The sequence below is a fragment of the Zeus faber genome, assembly GCF_960531495.2.
Source record: "Zeus faber genome assembly, chromosome: 11".
In the NCBI taxonomy this organism is placed as follows: Eukaryota; Metazoa; Chordata; class Actinopteri; order Zeiformes; family Zeidae; genus Zeus; species Zeus faber.
This window is the reverse complement of record NC_137205.1, coordinates 20,661,019-20,682,086: the sequence shown is the minus strand read 5'-3', so window position 1 is coordinate 20,682,086 and position 21,068 is coordinate 20,661,019. Positions and strand designations below refer to the sequence as shown.

At 42.9% G+C, this 21,068-nt stretch overlaps 1 protein-coding gene across 1 annotated transcript; it reads left to right on the top strand.

Moving 5' to 3' along the window:
- The first annotated feature begins 5,131 nt into the window (after positions 1–5,131).
- On the top strand, positions 5,132–19,427 carry LOC307237014 (SEC14-like protein 1). The gene is made up of 16 exons (XM_080009619.1): positions 5,132–5,281; positions 6,083–6,172; positions 9,760–9,909; positions 10,351–10,482; positions 10,735–10,863; positions 11,232–11,451; positions 11,881–11,990; positions 12,736–12,925; positions 14,107–14,195; positions 14,835–14,905; positions 15,199–15,370; positions 15,768–15,902; positions 16,191–16,325; positions 16,759–17,010; positions 17,325–17,503; positions 18,289–19,427. Exons 2-16 carry the CDS (start codon positions 6,110–6,112, stop codon positions 18,392–18,394), a joined length of 2,133 nt encoding a protein of 710 aa, XP_079865745.1. The 5' UTR covers positions 5,132–5,281; positions 6,083–6,109; the 3' UTR covers positions 18,395–19,427.
- Positions 19,428–21,068: the final 1,641 nt, after the last annotated feature.

Sequence of the window (21,068 nt, the reverse complement as noted above, 5' to 3'; positions counted from 1 at the left end):
CTTTTTCAGTGTCCCTTCCCAAGGTTTCCTCCCATTTTCCTCTGGGTTTAGCAGTTATTCATTCCCACTTTGTGGGCTCAAGGGTTATGGGTTTCCGTCAAACTGAGCCTCTAAAGTCCAGTGAGACTGTAATAAAGCGCTGTCGTATAAATAAATGTGACTTGACATAAGATCCTCGAGGGGTTAACTCTGGCTATGCCTGTGAGTCTGTGAGCTTTTATCATGAAACCTGGAGGCAGCATTCAGCTGAAAAAAAGGTAAATTACCTGAGTCAACATAATACTCAGTGAGTATTGAAAGGTCAGAATGGAGCTCTTCAGACAAGTGTTCTGTGGAGGAAAAATAATAATAATATAGGTCGGTATTAAAACAAACTATTCTCTCAGCCCGAGCAAACTGCATTTCTCATCATTCGCTGCATCTTGTGTGGCCATTTTGACGTTTTCAAAAATCATTGCTTCTTCATGTGACTTGATTCGCTGAAACTCGGAGCGGTCGCCGCATCCGGAGAGGGTTCTGATGATGAAAATATGTAGGCACACGTTTACTTCAGTGATTTTCCTCAGTTCAAAATTGATATAAAACCCATATAAAAATAAATATATAAAATGGATAGAAAAATACATTTGAATAATTACAATTGAAAGCCAAAATGACAGAAGAATATTGTAATTGCTTGTGCTATTTTTCCACAGCGAGTGCGGCTTTAAGTCATGTCAAGTCAAGTGGAGTTTATTATGTTTAATATTATAGAAGCTTTGTAGATACTTTTCTCGAAGCTCTCTTTCATATGATTTGTTATTGCCTTTGGCTGTGGTCCTTCCTGATGAGCGAGAGCAGAAAGCCACGCACAGAGCGTAGGAGGTCTGCTCAGACGTTACGTAGGCTCCAGCACCGCATTTCTAAAGGATCTTTGAATGAAGAAAACTGCTTTGCCTTGTTCAATGCCATAATCAATGACATTGTTTTCCTTGTTTATCCCACTTTTTTCCCCTCATATTTGCTATTTTTCTGTAGCTGGCACGATCATTCAATGTATTTGGGTTATGTACAGTATGTGCTCATGTGAATGTTTGGCCCGCCTTTCGCTGCAAAAATGCAAAGATCTGGTCTGCAAGAAGTCTAAGGCTGATCAGTCGATCAGACGCTACAAACCTTGGAGAAAGGAAGTGGCTGTCTTAGAGGGAAGATGAGGGTGAAACTGGATGTTGAAAAAAACCCCAAAAACAGCCTGTTGCAGTTTCGAAATGGACTTCTGGGACTAAACCCCTCTTCACACCTAATCCGTAATGGTATCCGACAGTCAGATCCTCTCGTGGCCGTCAGAACTGAACTGCGTCTGGCTTTTGCGTCCCAAAATATCACAGGGACAATGGGGGAGCTAGATTTTTCCAAAACAACAGGGAGTGTATTGCTCAGCTGGACATTTACCATGAATGAGAGTTTAAAACTCCCTTCATGTAGTGTTTGCAAAGTGCAAAAAAAAAAAAAATACAAATGCAAAATACACACAATTCACTGATATGAAAATTGATTTATTGATAGTAAATATGGAGACATCTAACGTTAACGTTAATAATGTCATTATTTCAAAATATGTGTCATATAGTTACTTTTAAGCCCAGTTCCAATAAAAACTTGACCGACGGTCACTTCCGGTCATAGTGTCGGAGTGAAACTGTGGGTTTGTTCTTGTTTATTGCCGTTTGAGGTGTGAATCAGGCTTTATAGTATAATCCACTCAACACAGACAATATTATGGATATCCATTTTAAAGTTAATGGGTTAATATTTCTTATAGCATTAGCTTCATCATCGGCGATAATGAGCCTTTTGTGTAATTGAATCATGTACAATTGAAGAAAACAAGAACTGCAGATGTCTGACAAAAGCCTTCAAACTAATCCATGTGGGAATGCGTCTGATTTGTGAGTCTCTGTTGTCACTAAGTGCTGTAATTACTTCAGATTAGTTTGGCTTCCCATGGGTTTTCCTTGTTGGTATCTATAGAGCTCAGCAGTGATATTATATAAGTACTGCAATGAGCAAAGATGGCTGTGGTGTGGGGATGTTGTGGTTTGTGCCGCCACATCTGATCTGGATCTAGGTAATTGGGGGACCCAGGATCAGAGTGGCTGCATACCTGTTGCTCGTTGGTTGGTCTAACGAAAAACAGGTTAAAAGCCCCAACCCCACACACACTCAGGAGAGAGGGGCCCTGTCATGACCTGTGTCCATCTGCTCAGGGGCTTGTCAAGCCCCCTCTCCACAAAAATCTTGTGTGTTTTCTGCAACCCCGCCTTCTGTGTCTCCATCCGAAGACGCCCTGGAGCCACCAGCGGGTCAACGGGCGGCCCCAGCACCAACCCTCCCCCAACTGGCAGGAGCAGCATCCAGGGGATCTGGCATCAGACCGGGGGAGAAGCAGCCGCAGCAACCACCACAGGTAACCGTTGGCAGCTAGCTTCTCCGCCCGGCAGCCACCGCCGGGACCATCCAGCAGCCCAGCAGCCAGGCCCCCCCTCCAAGCAGCCCCCGCAACAGCCAAGCCCGGCCACGCCAACACAACAGCTTGAGGTCCCACACTCTGGAAGAGAGGAGGGGAGTCTGCACCGTCGCCCTGGGGGAAGGAAGCTGGTGGACCACGCTGTTCCAGGGAACCAGGTCCCCTGGAAGGGGATCAGTTAATTATTTTTGGGGGGGGGAATTTGTTGGTTTAAGGTATGGCAACCCTGTTTCAGAGTCCGGTGTTTTATTTATTTTAGGTATAGTAACCCTGAGTCAGAGTTTATATTTTAGGCTGTTTTTTTTTTCTCTGCTTGGTGGGGGGGATGTAGGCTTCGGCCCGGTATTCTCCCTGGCCTCAGTTAGGTGTCAGGGGTATGTAGTGTGGTTTGAGCTGCCACACCTGACCTGGATCTAGGTAATTAGGGATCCAGGATCAGAGTGTCTGCATACCTGTTGGTTGGTCTAACAAGCAACAGGGTAAAACCCCCATCCCCTCACACACTCAGGAGAGAGGAGCCCTGTCATGACCTGTGTCCATCTGCTCCGGGGCTTGTTCTATCAAGCCCCCTCACCCACAATAAACTTGTGTTTTCTACAACCCCATCTTCTGTGTCTCTGGGCCAGGGGTCCCTGAACATGCCACTTGGATGGTACGTGGTAGGCGAAACTGCCACAGTGACAAGAAATGAATGTCATAAATTGCCACTGATATCACAGTGAATTATTGTGTTGTTACTTGATACTGTGTTTGATGAAAAAAAAACAGCCCCAAACAAAAATAATTGTATTTGTCTTACAGGTGTGAATGCACTTAATACACACACATGCATGCAAGGGGTGGCGACAACCACACACAGGGAGTGGTGGCTGGAGAAATTCAGCCTCAGCGTGTATCACATCCCAGCGGTCCTTCCTCCAGGAGCAGTCACTTCGATGATGCCCGGGGACCAATTCCAGATGTCGATCCATGTTGTGATCAGGGTCAGGGTTCTGTGCATTGGGCTGGGCTAGACTTCCTGGGCTAGACTTTCTGGGTTAGACTTGACTCCCTACATGCACCAACGAGCCCATGGGCACCCATGACCCTGTTGCCTGTTAACCGGTTGTCCTTGTTTGGACCACTTTTGGTAGGTGCTAACCACTGCATGCCGGGAGCACTCCACAAGACCTGTTGTTTTGGAGATGCTCTGACCCAGTTGTTTAGCCATCACAATGTGGCCCTTGTCAAAGTGGCTCGGATCCTTACGCTTTCCCATTATTCCTGCCTTGCACACATCAACTTAAAGAACTGACTGTTCACTTGCTGCCTAATATATCCCACCCCTGACAAGTGTCATTGGAGTGAAATGAACAATGATATTCACTTCACCTGTCAGTGGCTTTAATGTTCTGGCTGATCGGTGTACAATTCAATGCAATGGGCGAACGCCCCCCGCAGTTACACAGCGAGAACAGAGAGACTGAGGCGGTGTTTCCTCCTTCAAGCCACAAGGACTGTCAACGCTGAACTCACCAGGGGTCCTAACAAAAAGCACTAAGACACTCACACAGGCCCCACTGCCTTACTGTACTGTATCACTGTTCTGGGTTACTGCATACTGTACTGCATACTGTATCACTGTTCTGGGTTACTGCATACTGTACTGCATACTGTATCACTGTTCTGGGTTACTGCATACTGTACTGCATACTGTATCACTGTTCTGGGTTACTGCATAATGTATCACTGCATACTGTACTGCATACTGTATCACTGTTCTGAGTTACTGCATACTGTACTACATACTTTATCACTGTTCTGGGTTACTGCATACTGTGCTGTATTGCTGTTCTGTTGGGTGTCACTGTATTGCTGTCTCGTACTGTTGTATACTGTACATCTCCATACTCACTTTATTCACATGCACTTTACTGCACATATCTGTACATACAAAGTCTATCCCATATACATAACTCTATTCCCTTCTATTTTGTACTCCCACTCTGAATTACCTTTTTGAGTCTTATTTTATTTTATTTATATCATTCTATTCACTAACTGCATTACGTTTTAGGAATGAGTTCGTTTCAGTTAGTTGCTAGGTAGGAATAGGGTGAGCTATTATGTTCGGTTTAGTAACTATTGGGCGTAATCTCCCGGTGCGTTGCAAAGACATTTCACTGCATGTATGTAGGAACGTATGTATATGTATGTGACGAATAAACCTCTTGAATCTTGAATCTGTCTCTGATGGACGCCTCTGAATAGACCCTATCTTGGTCACATCATGCATATATATATATATATATATATATATTCATATATATATTTTTTTTTTTTCAACTATTTGACACTTCAGTTCTTACTTTAATGTATTTAATTCGACCTTTATAAATCCAGGTGGGCCGCATTGAGATTGAATCCGGTTTTCAAAAGTGTCTAATGCCAATAACACGACATTAAATCATGAAAACGTTAAAAAAAAAAAGAAATGCACATCACAACCGATAACTTGGTGACCGCAAAACTGAGGCGCGCGGCGCAACGCACCAGGCGACGCGCAGAGGCGAGCGAGGCTGGAAATTGAAAAAGGGGCGGGACCTACGCGTCGGACACACGTGACGTCACACTGCCAGATGACGTCGGCCGCGCAGTTGTTATTTAAGAGCGGAGGTGCAGAACTTTGGCGGAAGTTCTGTTTTCACCCCCCCGCATAGTTATAAGAATCGTCCGAGCACCGCGTTCGGTCACTAAATGACGGACAACCGAGCTGTTTAGTCACAGGTCGCCGCGGTGAGTTGGTGTTTCTCGCCGTCCGGGCCTAACCGTGATGTTGTCCGCTGAAGTTGTGTTAGCTTAGCATGTAGCGCACGCAATTAAAGCCGTTTGAGTTTAGCGTGTAGCTAGCGCTATGACTTTCGAGCTCCCCCATTATATACGTGCCGGACGGAGGAGGCGTTTGTTTAAGAGGTTTTTTTTTTTGTTTTTTTTCGTTGTAAATGCATCTAAACCCTCCGTTTTAGGCAGCGAGGCGCTTCACACAGCTGTTTCACATTCAAACTTGCACAATTTTACCATTTGAATTGTTTGTTTTTGTTAGTGTTTCATGTATATTGCCTATTGTGTTGTTTTATTTGTATTTATTTATTTATCTATTTAACTTTCTTAAGATTAGTGGTGGATTAATAAAATAAATAAGAGTGTGTGTGTGTGTGTGTGTGTGTGTATTTATTTATATGTGTGTGTGTGTGTGTGTGTGTGTGTGTTTGTTTTCAGGCGCTAAGTTAAGTCTCATTACTGGGGGAAAAATGGTCATTTCATTCATTATCCCAAACAGGTTGATTACCTTTTGTACTGCCTTGAATAACAACCTCTTAAGCCTTTAGGTTCTAATGTGACCTTTTTAAAAAAAAAGTACAATGTCACCATCACTAGACCATTATTTTGTATAAACGTCTGTTTACAAGTTCCAGCTGATGATGCAGCAGTACTCTTTGTTTCCCTGTCTGAACTTTGCTCAGCTGATGAACCTGTTTTGTTCTTTTTCAGAGGTACATGTCATGGTGTTTTATTGTAAACTGGTTTTCCCCTCAGGGTCCCAGTGTGTGAGCAGCTGCCACCATGGTGCAGGAGTACCAGTCCCCGGTCAGGGTCTACAAACACCCGTTTGAGCGGATCATGGCGGTGAGTCGGGTGTTGTTCTGCTGAATGTTGTGGAGCCAACCCATTATTCGATTTGGAACATACCTACACTAACTACTAACAGCGGCCATGCCATAGGCTTTCAATTGACCATGTGCATATATTCAAATTCCTTCACTTATGCCGTTTATTAGAGCCCCTCACTGTGCCAAATTCAATGTAGTCCTAATAAAACATCTCTTAAAACCCACAACATCATGACACATTCCTGTTGTCCCCCATGGGCTCTCCACCTTGCTTGGTCTTATTGACAGAGACCCCAACTTGGGATTGTGTCAGCTACTACTATAGAATCTAGATAAGCTTTGGCGATTGGTGAGATAACTTCCACTGTGTATTCAAGGTACTGGTGGCCAATATTGAAGAACTTATTATCATGACATTTAACACACATTAATATGACACCATTTCTGCTTATACATAAAAATGCTTTTAAAAATCCAGGTAAGGTTCAAAGGTCCTTTTAAAATATTTCAGATCTCATTTTTGGTAGGCATACGCACATTTTTGTATTTTTAGAACTTATTGTGCATAATCTCCGGGTGCGTTGTAAAGACATTTCACTGTATGTATGTATGTATGTATGTATGTATGTATGTATGTATGTGCCAAATAAACCTCTTGAATCCTAATTTAATCACGGTATACCATTGACAGACTATACATATAGATAGATCAATCTAGCGCTTGTTTTTTTTTTTTTTTACTTCTGAATTTGATAAAAAAAACAACAAAGGGGGGCAATGAAAAAGAAACAAGCTCATCTTATAGTTGTAAGAGAAAATCCCCTTCTCAGATATCTGCTCTGCAATAAAGCTGGGCCTATCAGGTTATTTAGTGAAATAGGCATCACGCTGCCAAAATATGCCTCTGGGTTTACTCCAGGGCTCACTCATAAGCAATTAGCAACAACTTGTGTGATAAAGGCACCTGTTTAATACGATCCTGGTGATTCAATATGGGCTGTTGGTTTTTATAGCAGTGGGTCTAGTCTAGTTCTTTGGCGGTCTCCTATCTGCTTCTTGATTAAATTGTTTTCTGTTGGGCTGGGGGGTTTATGCAATGCCATCAAATAGGTTAGGGAGCGTCGTGTTGCTGTAAAAGTTTGTTCTGCCGAAAGTTTCAGTAGCTGCAACCAGAAATCTTATCAGCCCCAAGCCTAGTTTAATACATTTTGCACAAGTTTCCATATGTAACAGATCCACATCATTAGTCATTATTTAAGGGTAAGATTTTACTCCTAAAGCTCCTAAAACTGCCTTGTTTGGAATTGCATAAAACAGTTCACACTCTACACAAACATGGTGATGTTACACTACAATGAAGAGAATCAAGTGAATAGTCTACCAGTTACCACCCGTTTGTTATCAGTTGCCATAGTGATTTCTTTTGTCGCACTCTGACTTTATACAAGTCCTGACCACTGTCTATTTACCATGTGGTTTATTTTGTGTGATCTCTAGTGTCTTTGAGTACGTTGGGGGGGGGGGATATTTTATCTCTTGCCCTTTTGTAAATAAACGCGTTCTGTTCGCCTTGCAGTTTTATATACTGTATGTATAATATTTAAAACGCGTGTTTATGTGTAGGAATTGTAATTTTTTTAGTGCTCATTGTCCATGTCTGCGCTTGACTTCATCTGCTTCCAAACATCCGACTCATTCTGTCAGCAAAAGGTTTATTAACTTATTTAACCAACTTATTTAACTTGTGACAAGACTGGTCGTAAATATTCTTGTATGAGCGAACCAGCTCAGTCTTGCCTCAAACGTCTCCATTTTGAAATGAGAAATGCTCCTCGCGCCCCATCACAAAATCTCGGCGGTGCGCGACATGGTGCAGGTCCTCACGTGCCACCCCCTGGTGACATCAGCTTTTATGTTATCAATTAATCGGCGATTGTCAAGGTTGACAACTATCGATTGAGGAAATTCCTTTATATTTGCATTCTTATTATAGTGTGATCTTTCTGTTGACTGATCCTGTTGCTTTCCTGGGTGGTTATGTAAATGCATGGCTTTGCGGGACTTGATTCCCTTTAATGTCGCACGCGGACATTGTCTGTGATGTGCATGAGAAAATAGACCAGCTGTTTTGGGTACAGTGTATGATTAAGCAAATGAAAATGAACATAAAGTAAAATACAGAGCATTTGACTTATATGCAGTATAAATATAATTTGTTTCCCAGTCCGCTGAATTGCAAATGGACATCGTTTAGTAATATTTTTTTCAAGAGAGCCATTTGCAACAAAAACAACAATACACTCCAGCTGTGGGCTGTTTCTTGTTTTTTATGCTTCCTTTATGTAAAGCCCCTACCTTGGGCAGTGGAGAAAATACTTCGAACTAGTCCTGGAATGAGGGGGCTATCTGTACGGCGTTTCTGTTATGCAACTAGAGTTGTTATTGCTTACGAGTGTGCCTTTTTTTTTTTTTTCTCCATTATGTCATTCAGCTCAGTGACGTCTGTGGTTTAACATTTCATTGATTCAATTACGCATGTGCTGGCTTTCATTTAGAAAGGTTGGCAGTGTAATTTAGTTTATGTGCAAGTGTGTCTAGCTTGCTTACTTTCCTCTTATATGTTAGTGCATTCAAACCTTTCCATTTTTTTTTCTTTCTGAGAAGTTAAAACAGGCTCTCAAAACTTAATCAACGCAGAGGGCATGAAAACATGTCTGAATGTTCGATGGCTTCAGTGAGTCATGCATCTTGGTTTCATTGTAAGTTACCGGCAGACACAAACCGAGTCCCTCGGACTGCAGATCCTGTACTCATAGACCGGTCTGATGCAACACTAGAATCAGTGTAAATATTGACAGAAGTGAGGCTGTGTAACTCTCTGTGAGTGATGGTCATATGCTCTGCATCATAAAACCCGAAGAGCGGGAGTCGCCTCCTTAGAGCCCCAGAGCTGCAGTCTCTGGCCCTGCATACAACCACCAGCATGGACCTTTTGGCTTCATTTGTCATGAACCTCTGAAGCCATTAACTACAATCAAGCTCTGCGCTGAACCCAAATGTTACCTTTTTTTTTCCCCCCCTTTGTTCGCTGTTGTTCAGTGTCTGTCTTTCCATAAACTTTTATTGGTGTGAAGCTTCGATACATGTTGTCCGAAGCATGAATGCAAAGTCAGGGAAAATATGTAATAAAATGAATAAATACGTTGAGTAAAATAAATTGATAACATGATGATTACATTGCATTTAGCAGACGCTTTTATCCAAAGCGACTTACAATTATTCAAACACCGACGGATGCAGCCATCAGGAGCAATTAGGGGTTAAGTGTCTTGCTCAAGGACACTACAGCATGCTAGCAGGAGGAGCCTGGGATCGAACCAGCAACCTTTAGAATAAAATGGGGAAGTAATAGCCTCTAGCCTAAAGGAGAGATTATATACACATTAGTAGGTGTTGCAAAATTGGGCACTTTATGACATTGGGTAACAATTTTAGATGACACATTATTTGAAATTTGTATTAATATATGGTTTCGACGCTCGTCAAACACAAGACGGTGAAAGCTGTTTCTCACTCTCTCCTTCCCCGACCCTCCCCTGTCAGGCCTATGTGCGGCGTTTCCCAAAATGCCCCCTGATCCCGGTGTTTGTGGACAGTGAGGTCATCAGCGAGAGCCAGAGTGACGACGGCTCCACCGTGGTAACAGAGCGGCGCTGCACGGTCGATGTGGAAGCTCCACGGCTGCTCAAAAGGGTACAAATCCTGTGTTCTCAACAAGCCTGCATCAAGCATTTTATGTCATGTTATGTCATGTTACATCTCCTAGTATACTGTATGTTAATCATGACCTTCAACTGACCATTCACTTTTAAGTCACGGATCGGATTGGTGTACGGTCAATACTGAAACTTTTGTATCACGGTGAAAAGGTGATCACTGTATCCTGAAATGTATGATTTTGTGTATTCTGCAAGTTGCCTGATCCACTTGGTTGCCTCTTTTTCTCTCATTCAAGTGGTTAAAAGAACTGAAATGCAACTCGAGTTTCTGCCCATTACCATCACCCTATCTGTTCTTTTATTTTATAATCAATATTGTAATTATACTTGCTGTGTTTAAACACATCACAGCTGCTCTTGGCAGGGTCTCAAACGCCGAGGATTGAGGATTAAATGGTGCTGTGCGTTCGTATAGATCGCCGGCGTGGATTACCTCTACTTCATCCAGAAGAACACGCTGAACCGCAGAGAGAGGACGCTGCGCATCGAGGTCCACAACGAGACCTTCTCCAGCAGAGTCATCGTCCGGGAGCTCTGCAACTACACGGTACACACACGCACAAAGTAGTTTGACCGACAGGTTTATGGTCTGTTCTCAGAATCTTCTGTGGGTGCAGGTTGAGCTTTCACTCTCCTAGGTGTCATCGAGTACGTTGGATTTGTTTGGGGGGTTTTTGCGCTTAGTTCCTGCATATCTATGCTTTTTTTTTTTTTTTTTTTTTTTTTTTTTTTTTGGTTTTAGTTTTGTATATGAAGTTGACCCTCTATCTTGTCCTCGTGTTGTCGTCCTCTTCCACAGGTTCATCCAGAGAACGAAGAGTGGACGTGTTTTGAGCAAACGGCCAGTCTGGATATCAAGTCGTTTTTTGGCTTTGAGAGCACAGCAGAGAAGCTAGCAATGAAACAGTATGCCAGCAGTATTAAAAAGGTGTGTGGCGTTGAGCCGAACTTGCTCTGTTTTTGATTATTTTAAATTCCAATGATTAAAAAAATAAAAAAATAAATTAAAAAATAGGGGGATAAAAGGAGCAGGTCAAAATGATTAATGTTCAACTATTATGTTTGCTTTTACATTTGTGAAAAATAAATTTAGCTTTTGATTGTATCTCTTACATGGACGTTTATAGGAAGTAGGATCACTGTCACATCATTGTGTTTTTTAGGCCTGTGTGTGACCGAAGAATCTGCTGACTGCTGCTTATCTCTTTTCACGTGTTTTTGTAAGCGCGAGCTTGTGACACTGGCGGATACACAACCCGCTCAATTGCATTACTTTCCCTTCTCCTCTGCTTGCAGGGTAAAGAGATCATTGAATACTACCTCAAAGAGCTGGAGGAAGAAGGAGTACCTTATATACCTCGCTGGACCGCTGCTCTGGCTCCCCAAACATCCACTGCAAAACTCAGACAGCACCCGCTCTCCACTGCCAGGGCCATCCCTGCGCCCGGTTCCAGAGAGACTCAGTCCAAAAAAGAACCCGCTAGCCCCAACGAGCTACCGACTGGCTCGCCTGACGGTCAGTCTGCTAGTTGAGCCATAAATTCGCCTCAGTATGCCAGCATGTGCCAAAACACAACTTGGTAATGTCCAAGTGAAAGTTGTCTAACTAGAGCTCTCAACCAGTTCATGTACAGTATATCATCATATATTAGTCTGCAGGTCCTTTAAAAAACAACAAAAAAACAGTTTTACAAATATCAAGCATTAAGTCATTAAATAGTCTTAATTTTGATTTGATCAGGCCTTAACACTTCTATCCGAATTAGCTACACGCTAAAATTAAGGGGGCTGCTTTTTAACATTTTCAATTTTTTTTTCCAATTTTGTTCCAGTTGCTGTACTTTTCCTTCCTCTAATGAAAAATGTACTCTGAAAAGAAAGCGCGAACTCTGGGGGGGACAACTCTGTAAAGTACATGCTAACTTTCTGAACGCTTGGCTTGCAGACAAGTTGGATGCTGATTACATCAGACGTTACCTTGGAGACCTAACGCCCCTGCAGGAGAGCTGTCTCATTCGTCTCCGCCAGTGGCTTCAGGAAACCCACAAGGGCAAGGTCAGATAACCTGCACAAGCAAATACACTGTTTCCTTACAGTGAAAACACATTGTTCTTCCACACAGGCACCAATCATCTCTAGTTCTATTTAGATTAATGCAGTCTTTCCCGTAGATTGATTTATTTGTGGCCGCCCGCCACAATATCAACATTGACCGCCACATATTTGTTTTCTATTATTATTTTCTTTTACTATTTAAAATGGGTAAAGTCTTATTTCATTGCAGTGCATTGATAAGTTTAGCCCCTCCTTCTCTCTCTCTCTCTCTCTCTCTCACACGCACGCACGCACGCACGCACAACAGACCCATAGCCCCTCCTCTCCATGCACTGAATCATGCGCAGGGTGTTAGGTTAAGGTAAGGTCGGGAACCGCACTGGTTCCGATGCGATCGGTATCTGCTGGACCGAATAGCAACGCAGATTTCGGTGCCAATGCCCGAGCTGCCGATTGACATATCCGCCCTCCAGTGCTCCAAAACTGGAGCATGCTGCTTAAAATCCTCTGTATCCCTCTCCCATGCCTCTCACCTTCTAACCTTTTTGGCCGAGAGCCGAACAGCGGCTGCGCTCGTCAATGTCCGCACATATGTTTTGGGTCCCGAGGGGAGCGATCGGGGTGCAGTTTGCACCCCTGCCCGTTGTATTAGTAGTGCTGTCTTTACAATCTTTTAAAAACCTGTTCTGCATTTCAGAGGACGCCCCCGCATTCTGGAGTGACGTTAATTCTCTTGCTATTACAGATTCCTAAAGACCAGCATGTGCTGCGCTTCCTTCGAGCCCGGGACTTCAACCTGGACAAGGCCCGGGAGATCCTGTGCCAGTCCCTCACCTGGAGGAAGCAGCACCAGGTGGACTTCCTGCTGGACTCCTGGGAACGCCCCAAGCTGCTGGAGGACTACTGCACCGGAGGCTGGCACCACCACGACAGAGGTGCTCTTCTCACTACACCTAAGCATTCCCCATTCATTACACTGTAAGCATGTTGGTTTGTGTTCAGAGCCGCTGAGCCCCTGAACTCCACTTTGGGTCTCTGCCATTGGAGGAAAAGACTATTTTTTGTAAATAAACTTTCTGCGTATGCTCCAGCTACCTGCTCTATAACCCAATTAATTACTGTAAGATAGTTTTGTCTTTCTTGGGCGAGCTGTGCAGTATATTTAGTACCTGCATGTGCTCGGTGCCAATAATTTGTTATCATTATTTTTTTTGTTTCTCTTATTGGTTATAAGTTTAGGCCTTATTAATCCATCTTTAATCATCTAAAGATGGATTTGTCTTGTTCTGCTCTATCGTGTCGTTAAATCTTGACCTCGACTCGGGTTGCAGTTTCACGACGCCATGGCATTAGTACGGCACAAACTCGGGTAGAGTTAAAAAAAAAAAAAAAAGGTAGAAGCAAACAGGTTAACTTCCCTGAGAACCCAACAAAACATTTGCATCAAAGAAGTTTGAGACTTTTAACAGTTCAGACCTGATTATCGGTGTAAAGTGATCAACATCATTAGCTGATGTGATTTTTATTTATTTTGGATGGATGATTTATTTCCCTGCTTGATGCTGGTAGAGTACCTTACTTGTCAGATTGGAACGTCAACAGAGTACACCGCTCCCCTGAGCCTCATTCTCACAGCCTCGCATAGTTATGTATGCGTTCACATAAATTTGGGACGTTGTTGGCGAAACCACCCATCGTGTACAGCATGGAGAGGCGTCTCATCACTTTATTCACATCGTAGCAGCGACATTTTATAATGGGGGGGGGGGGTACAAAGACTATAATCAATCATTACAACAAGAAGCCGTTATGATACAGTGCCATTGCCAAGGCCGGAGAGAAGTGCTCGCTAAATATTTCCTTCCACCTCAACCACGACCCTGATCTGTTGAAAGCCATTAGCAGTTTCTCTTTCGGAGAGGGGAAATAAATGGTGCTAATGGGCTCGGAGCTTTCATCTTGGGTTTGCAAATCCATCGATGAAGTGTAAATATTTAAATAAGTGAGCTGGTAAAAGCCGCCGTTGATAATGGGGTCTGACTCACTCGAGCCATTGGTTTTGCGGTGTCACGTGATATTGTCATCTAATTGGGTGTTTGTATGTGTGCGTGTTCAGATGGCCGTCCTCTGTACATCTTGCGACTTGGTCAAATGGACACGAAAGGCTTGGTCCGAGCCCTGGGAGAGGAGGCACTGCTGAGACAGGTGAGCTTGACTGCGTTATCAATAATTATTTTATTGATCTCCATGAAAATAAAGTAAGTTGATATAAGTAAGCTCTTAAGACATTCTGCAAAAATGTATTTATTGGCGTGAATAGTTGTTATTGTCATATTGTCAGACCGCTGAATTAGAAATTAATATAATTTATAAATATTATGATATGCATAGTTTCAGCTGTGTCTTTGCAACATGACTGCATCGGAGATCTTATCTAATGGAGTAGCTGTGCGGATAAGTATAAAAGTCAATTTTTTTTAATTTATATATTACATTTTTAATGGTGGAAAAGTTTCAGCGTTCCACTGGTGGCCCTGATGCCCAGATGGATCAAGTAAACTAAATACTATTTTGCATTTTGAGACAATGACAATTGGATTCAGTTCTTACTTATTCAAATTAATGTGTAAATGTCACATGGTTGAAGCCTATCCAGTGCAATCTACACGTGCTCATCCAATCTACATATGCAGACGTTGCATCTTAATGTCTTTCTTAGCTCTAGTCTATATACATGAGCCCTCTATTGTGAAGACTTGTTTAATCTGTTACTGGGCCTTGGACTCACATACAATCTTTCCTTCTCACAGCTTTTTTTTTTTAAATCTCTTAACTGTCATCCAGGTTCTGTCCATTAATGAGGAAGGCCTGAGGCGCTGTGAGGAAAACACCAGCATGTTTGGCCGACCCATCAGGTAACACTAAAACCTGGAGGAATTGTTGGTGTGGTTAGAATTCCAGTCTCCATTCATCCAGCCGTCTTATCAAATTACATTAGTTGGTTTAAATAGCTTGTGTTCTCCCCTGTGAAAAATCTGCTGTGCTTAGCTTAATACAACACAATGTAATGCCTACAATGCCTTCCATTGTTTCACTATTTCCAGTTAATACCACCTAAGCCGCCTCGAACCCAGAGAAAATTCGAGCTCAGAATAATGCCCAAGTTCAGGACCTTGTTAAAATGCTTGAATTGTCCTAAAATCTCCAGCTGCTGGACTTGTTTGGTGGACCTGGAGGGGCTGAACATGCGTCACCTGTGGAGGCCGGGGGTGAAAGCTCTGCTGAGGATCATCGAGGTGGTGGAGCCAAACTACCCAGAAACCCTGGGGCGCCTGCTCATCGTGAGAGCGCCCAGAGTGTTCCCCGTGCTGTGGACGCTGGTGAGGACGGCAGCTCCGTCAGTCTCTCTCTTCATATGTTAAACAGGCGGCACCATCTTTTCAAAGAGGTCCAATCTCACCATTGTGGCCAAGTTTGAATGGTTGTAGTTTGCTGTTTTTCTTGTTTTAAAAAATAATAATAATTTATATATAATATGAGGCATGCATTACAAACATTTAAGTTAGCTTTGCTAATATTGTATTATATGCAGTTGTAGTCATTATTATTTAGCTCTTATAAATTGAAATAATTTTGTTCGTCGAGCACTTAAAATTTTGGGGGCAGACAATCTTTTATTTTAGGCCTGTTGTCTGAGATTTTTCAATACTTCATCTTGGATTTGGCTGCACACAGGTGTGAGATCTTCCCCCTGTCATCGTCTTTGTTTGTTTCCAGGTCAGTCCGTTCATTGATGAGAACACTCGTAAGAAGTTCCTGATCTATGCAGGTAATGACTACCAGGGCCCGGGAGGCTTGGTAGACTACATCGACAGGGAGGTCATTCCCGACTTCCTGGGAGGGGAGTGCATGGTAAGCCACGGCTTGAAATTTCTGAAACTCAACCAAAATAATTTCCCAACTAAATTTGAGCATAGGGCTTTTGAAACAGAGGAAAAAAAAAAACCCAAACTGCATGCTCCGTTTATAATTAAGGCCCAATGCAATAACCCCTTGCCTTCAAGTAAGGATAGAAGTTAAAAGATCAAACTAAATATTCATACGTAATGTTTTCTGTTTTATCATGGGTGCTCATAACATTAACATAACATTGACCGTTAAATGTGTCTTGAACGCCGGTCTCTCTACGTGTTTTCTCAGTGCGAGGTCCCTGAGGGCGGAATGGTCCCCAAGTCTCTGTACAGGACGGCAGAGGAGCTGGAGTGCGAGGAGAACCGACTGTGGGCCGACTCCATTTACAAGAGCGCCAGTGTCTTCAAGGGAGCGCCATACGAGGTATGACCACCTCCGCCCTTTCACATAAGCGTCCATGAATGAGGGGAGAGGTGTAACCAATGCCAACATTACAGCAGGTCGGGACTTTCCAGTGTCTGATACATTTTCCAGTGTTAGCCCAGTTTAGATGTCTAAATATGTAATGTACAATGGCCACAGTTTCAATTGGAGCCATAACGAAGCTTTAGATTGTCTCTTTCCACAATATTTTAGTTTGTATAATGGTTAGTTAGTTTTAATGTATAACACGACAATACTTCCAGTCTTTAAAAATGAATGTGTGTGCAGTGCTCAGGTTAAAAAAACCAAAAACTTTACAAACCGTGTAAATAAAGTGGACTAAAGTGCCACCTGCTGGGATAACACGGCACTGTAGCTCAGACACAAAGTGGAGACGGCACAATAAATGGCTGCTGCGCCCGTCGTCCTCCAGCTGCTGATCGAGATCGCGGAGGCTGCCTCCGTCATCACCTGGGACTTTGACGTGTGTAAAGGCGACGTGGTGTTCAACATCTACCACTCCAAGAGGGCCCCGCAGCCGCTGAAGAAGGACTCCCTCGGAGCCCACGCCATCACGTCCCCGGGGGCCGTCAACGTCCAGCTGATCGACAGGGGCTGGGTGCTGGGCCAGGACTACAGCTGGGTGGAGACGGCGCTCACCTGCAAGGAAGGAGAAAGTGTCCAGGTCAGAGAACGGGGAAGATGCAATATATGCTGTGGATGAGTTTTCTTCTTTTCAGTTAACGGCGTCACGGAACTCGTGTGTCCACAAAGTCATTCGTAAGCGTTGAAGCAGTGTTCGATGGGTTTTGGTGTTGTATTTCAACAGCTCCTTGAGCCAAACAATCTTGACAATTAAATAAAATTGGTCTTTAGTCCTTTCGGCACAAGAGTCATTAACAGCAATTATTATAATGTGTTACCTTATTCTAGGAATCCAGTTCGCCCACTCCATCCTCCTCCTCCCAGTAACCTCGAGTCTCTTGCTCTCGTCTCCAGGGATCCCATGTGACCCGCTGGCCTGGCTTCTACATCCTGCAGTGGCGCTTCCACAGCCTCCCCGCCTGCTCGGCCTCCAGCCTGCCCCGCGTGGACGACGTGCTGGCCTCGCTGCAGGTCTCCTCCCACAAGTGCAAGGTCATCTACTACACGGAGGTGCTGGGCTCCCAGGACTTCAGGTCAGGGGCCGCCGCCCACTTCCTACTTATTGCACTGTGCTTTGGTTAACTGTGATTTAGCGTTGCCCCCCGCTGTTACATGTGTTGTTACTGATGTCAACTTAATTTGTCAATTAATGTTTTGTAAGAATCCTTTATTTACAGAGATTAAAAGGTATTCAGGGTAAGCTGTAAGGCGGATTTACATACGCGCTAGAGGGTTTTGTTTTTTTTGTTTTTTTCTGGAACATAAACTCTGAGAACTTGTGTCAGATTGTCATAGTAAGATGAGGAAATGGTAAACTGGTTTTGGAGGGTAGCATCACAGCCTTTCTACTGACACAACATGGACATCTTACAACACGTAACACCAATACAAAAGATGAATTAAGGTGTAGATAATCTATTACATAAGGCATTGATAATTATCTATTGTGCGAGTTACGAGGTGTGATTAGAAACATCAAGTACTAAAATGCCAGTTGATGTAAATGGAGCCAGCAATTTTAGGTATTGCGTAATGCGTTGAATTGTTGCGTAGTCATTATAAAAGGTTGTAACCCCCACAATATGTAATTACTACCGCATTACATAAGTTATTCAGTCATTGATTACATTTTGGCAAGTTATTACAAAATGTGTAATGCACGTAATGTGTTTTTACGGGGTATACAGCCGCTTGTCACCAGTTTGGCACTTTGACAGGAGCTGATAATTCACTCCTCCTTTCTGTGTCGGAACAAACTTCCACACGGCAGCAGCAGCTACGTTCCTTTCTAATGTTTTGTGTGGTTTTTTTTTTCCAGGGGATCCATGAGCAGCCTGGAGTCCAGCCACAGCGGCTTCTCACAGCTCAGTGCTGCCACCACCTCCTCTAGCCAATCACAGTCCAGCTCCACGATATCAAGGTAGTGTCGGTCCAATGGGAAGCCCCCGGCGGCCGACACGGGAACTTGGACTTTTACTATAACACTTGAGAATTGCGTGCATTCACCACTCTTAAACAATTGCGACGGCGATTGTGACTGAGTAGTACGTTATTATTAATGACACTTTGCATTCATATAAATAAATAAAAACAACTTTAATTTTGTTTTATTCTTTTTTGTTTTTATTTATCATCATTGTTTATTTTCTCTCATCAATAACCTGTGTATTTAAATTTCTTTGTGGACAAAGATTTGATTAAAATCTGCCTGCATGTGATTAATAATAACACACTACTCTAATTCAACTATTTCTAATAATAACATGATCTACCTTTGTCAAACTGTTAATTAGTATTATGAGGGGGGGGCGGGATTGCACATTTTGCCTTAGAGTGAAGTTGTCACTTACACTTGCCAACAAATATTCCTGTGGAGCGTTTTGAGGTGAGAGGACCACACGTCCCAGTAAAAACAGAATGATTTGAATGAAGAAAGAAAACAGCCTCTTCGGTGCCTATGATTTTTATTTTTTGGACTCATGTGTGATTTTTGTAGTGATAACAGTACATCTGGACTAGTGTTATACTGATGTGATCACATTCACAATAGCTCTACAGAGTAAATTCTTCCAGACCCGAAATCTGTTGAATTGATACGTTCAAAGGGACTTTCCTCGACAACGATGGATGACCGTAGCAGCTGACGAGACCGACAACAACAGGAGGCCCTTTGTCTGCCAAATTAAATCCTCTAAATCACTTTATTCATACATCCTCAGTCTTCTGGAAAATTGACTTTTCAATCAATTTTTCCATTTGTAGCGAAGTGACGAGAACGCTTGAGACGAGCCAAGCTGTCTTGTTGAACCGCAGCGCGTTTCAAACTTGTGTCGCCGCAGTTCTCCTGTCCACCAGCAGATGGCGGTGTGGTCCATAAAGGCAACCACTCCAGGTCACATGAAGGGAGCTCTGTTTGTAACAAGGTTTTCTTATTGTTTCCATGAAATAAAGATTACAACAACAGTCCATGCTCATTTGGAAGTGCTCAATTTAGAAAGTTATGGTTTTGTAACTCTAAACTTTTATTTTATTTAATTTCCCCCCCCCCCCTATTGAAACACATTGGTTTGTCATTGTTATTTTGTACATAACTAGGAAACTCAAAATAACAATTTGGTTTTTTCCCCCCATTGGTTGCAATGTTTCAGCTGTGAAATCAATTTTTCGTAAAAGGTGTGTGTACCCAGTTTTCTAAGGCTAGCTCATTTGAATGCAGTATACAGTGATACAACACAGGGCCAGGCAGCAGACTCTTGATTTACATAAAATGTTAATTTCCATAAATTCATCAGTCACCTCACGCTAAAAGCAGATTTAATTTTCCTTATTTATTTTGTACGTGTTTTTTTTTTTTTTTTTTTTTTTTTGTTGTTTGTTTTTCCCCGTTGCTACTGCTCTCCTTGCGGGTTTGTATGACAAGGTTACTGCCTGTGCCAGCAGTGTTGAGTAGGGGAGACATGACGGGCCTCCCTGCCAGTTTTATTAAACGCTCCGTCTAAACTAATGACCTCCCAGGACACACATTGGCCACCTAAATATCACCAGCCCACTCTGCCCCCAAGTCTAATTTGCCAGCTGATATTATACCTTTTCCCCACCATCCCTAATGGACCTGCTGTTATACAATAGACTCTGAGTTATGACTGTGGCCTCAGACTCCGGACGGTCTATTACGCACGACACATTGCTCGGTAATTAAGTTGGTTCCTATTTAAGGAACCGTGTATCAATACCTGCGGAAATGGTCAACAAATTGCTTCCATAGCAGCCGGTTGGGGGGGCTCCTTGCTCCAGATGAGCTCTGGTTGCAGGCCAGGAGCCGCTGAGCCCCGCTTATTGATTTGTGGAAGCGTTCTAAGTGCGCTTCTGAGAAGAGGCGAGTCCCCCCTACGTCCCTATTAACACCCCATCCGAGACAACGGCTTGGTGTGTCTGTAGTTTTCCTTCGTTTTAATTGGTCCACTGGATTTACTCGTTGAGATTCCATGTTCATAAAATGACTGCTTTAAATATTCCAATTTGTGGTTAAGTGTAAGACTAAACACAGAACACGCAGAAACAAGTGTGTATACACAGAAGTGAATTAGTGTGTCTGCAGGTCCTTTTCAAGTCTTAAATTCAAAATTACAAATATTAGAGTCAGTAGTCTTGAATTCGAAATTCATCAGGTTGTGCTTGGATTCTTATCTCACCGTACTATAGATAGAAATGTATGCAATAATGCTTTACAAATATTTACTTACTATACCAGGACATTTACTAGTACAGTATTATTGAATATTATTATTTTGGCTGTTACAATATACATAAGGAATGTACTCATAAATACCTGCCCATATCGGGTTCACCAGTTGACACACAGTTTGGGAACTTAATTTCAACTTAAACGTTTTATCCTGCTTTTATTTATATTAAGAGCACATCTGCATCAGTCACCATTTCTGACGTTATAAAGCCCTGACGCCTACTGCTGAACGCAACTTAGAGCCCGATAAGTGACTTTTTAAGTCTGGGAATGTGACCTGTTAACCTGGCGGTCGGGGAAAAAAAACAAAAAACGAAAAAGAGGAGAAATGCCTTCCTCTTCCAGCTGCTTGA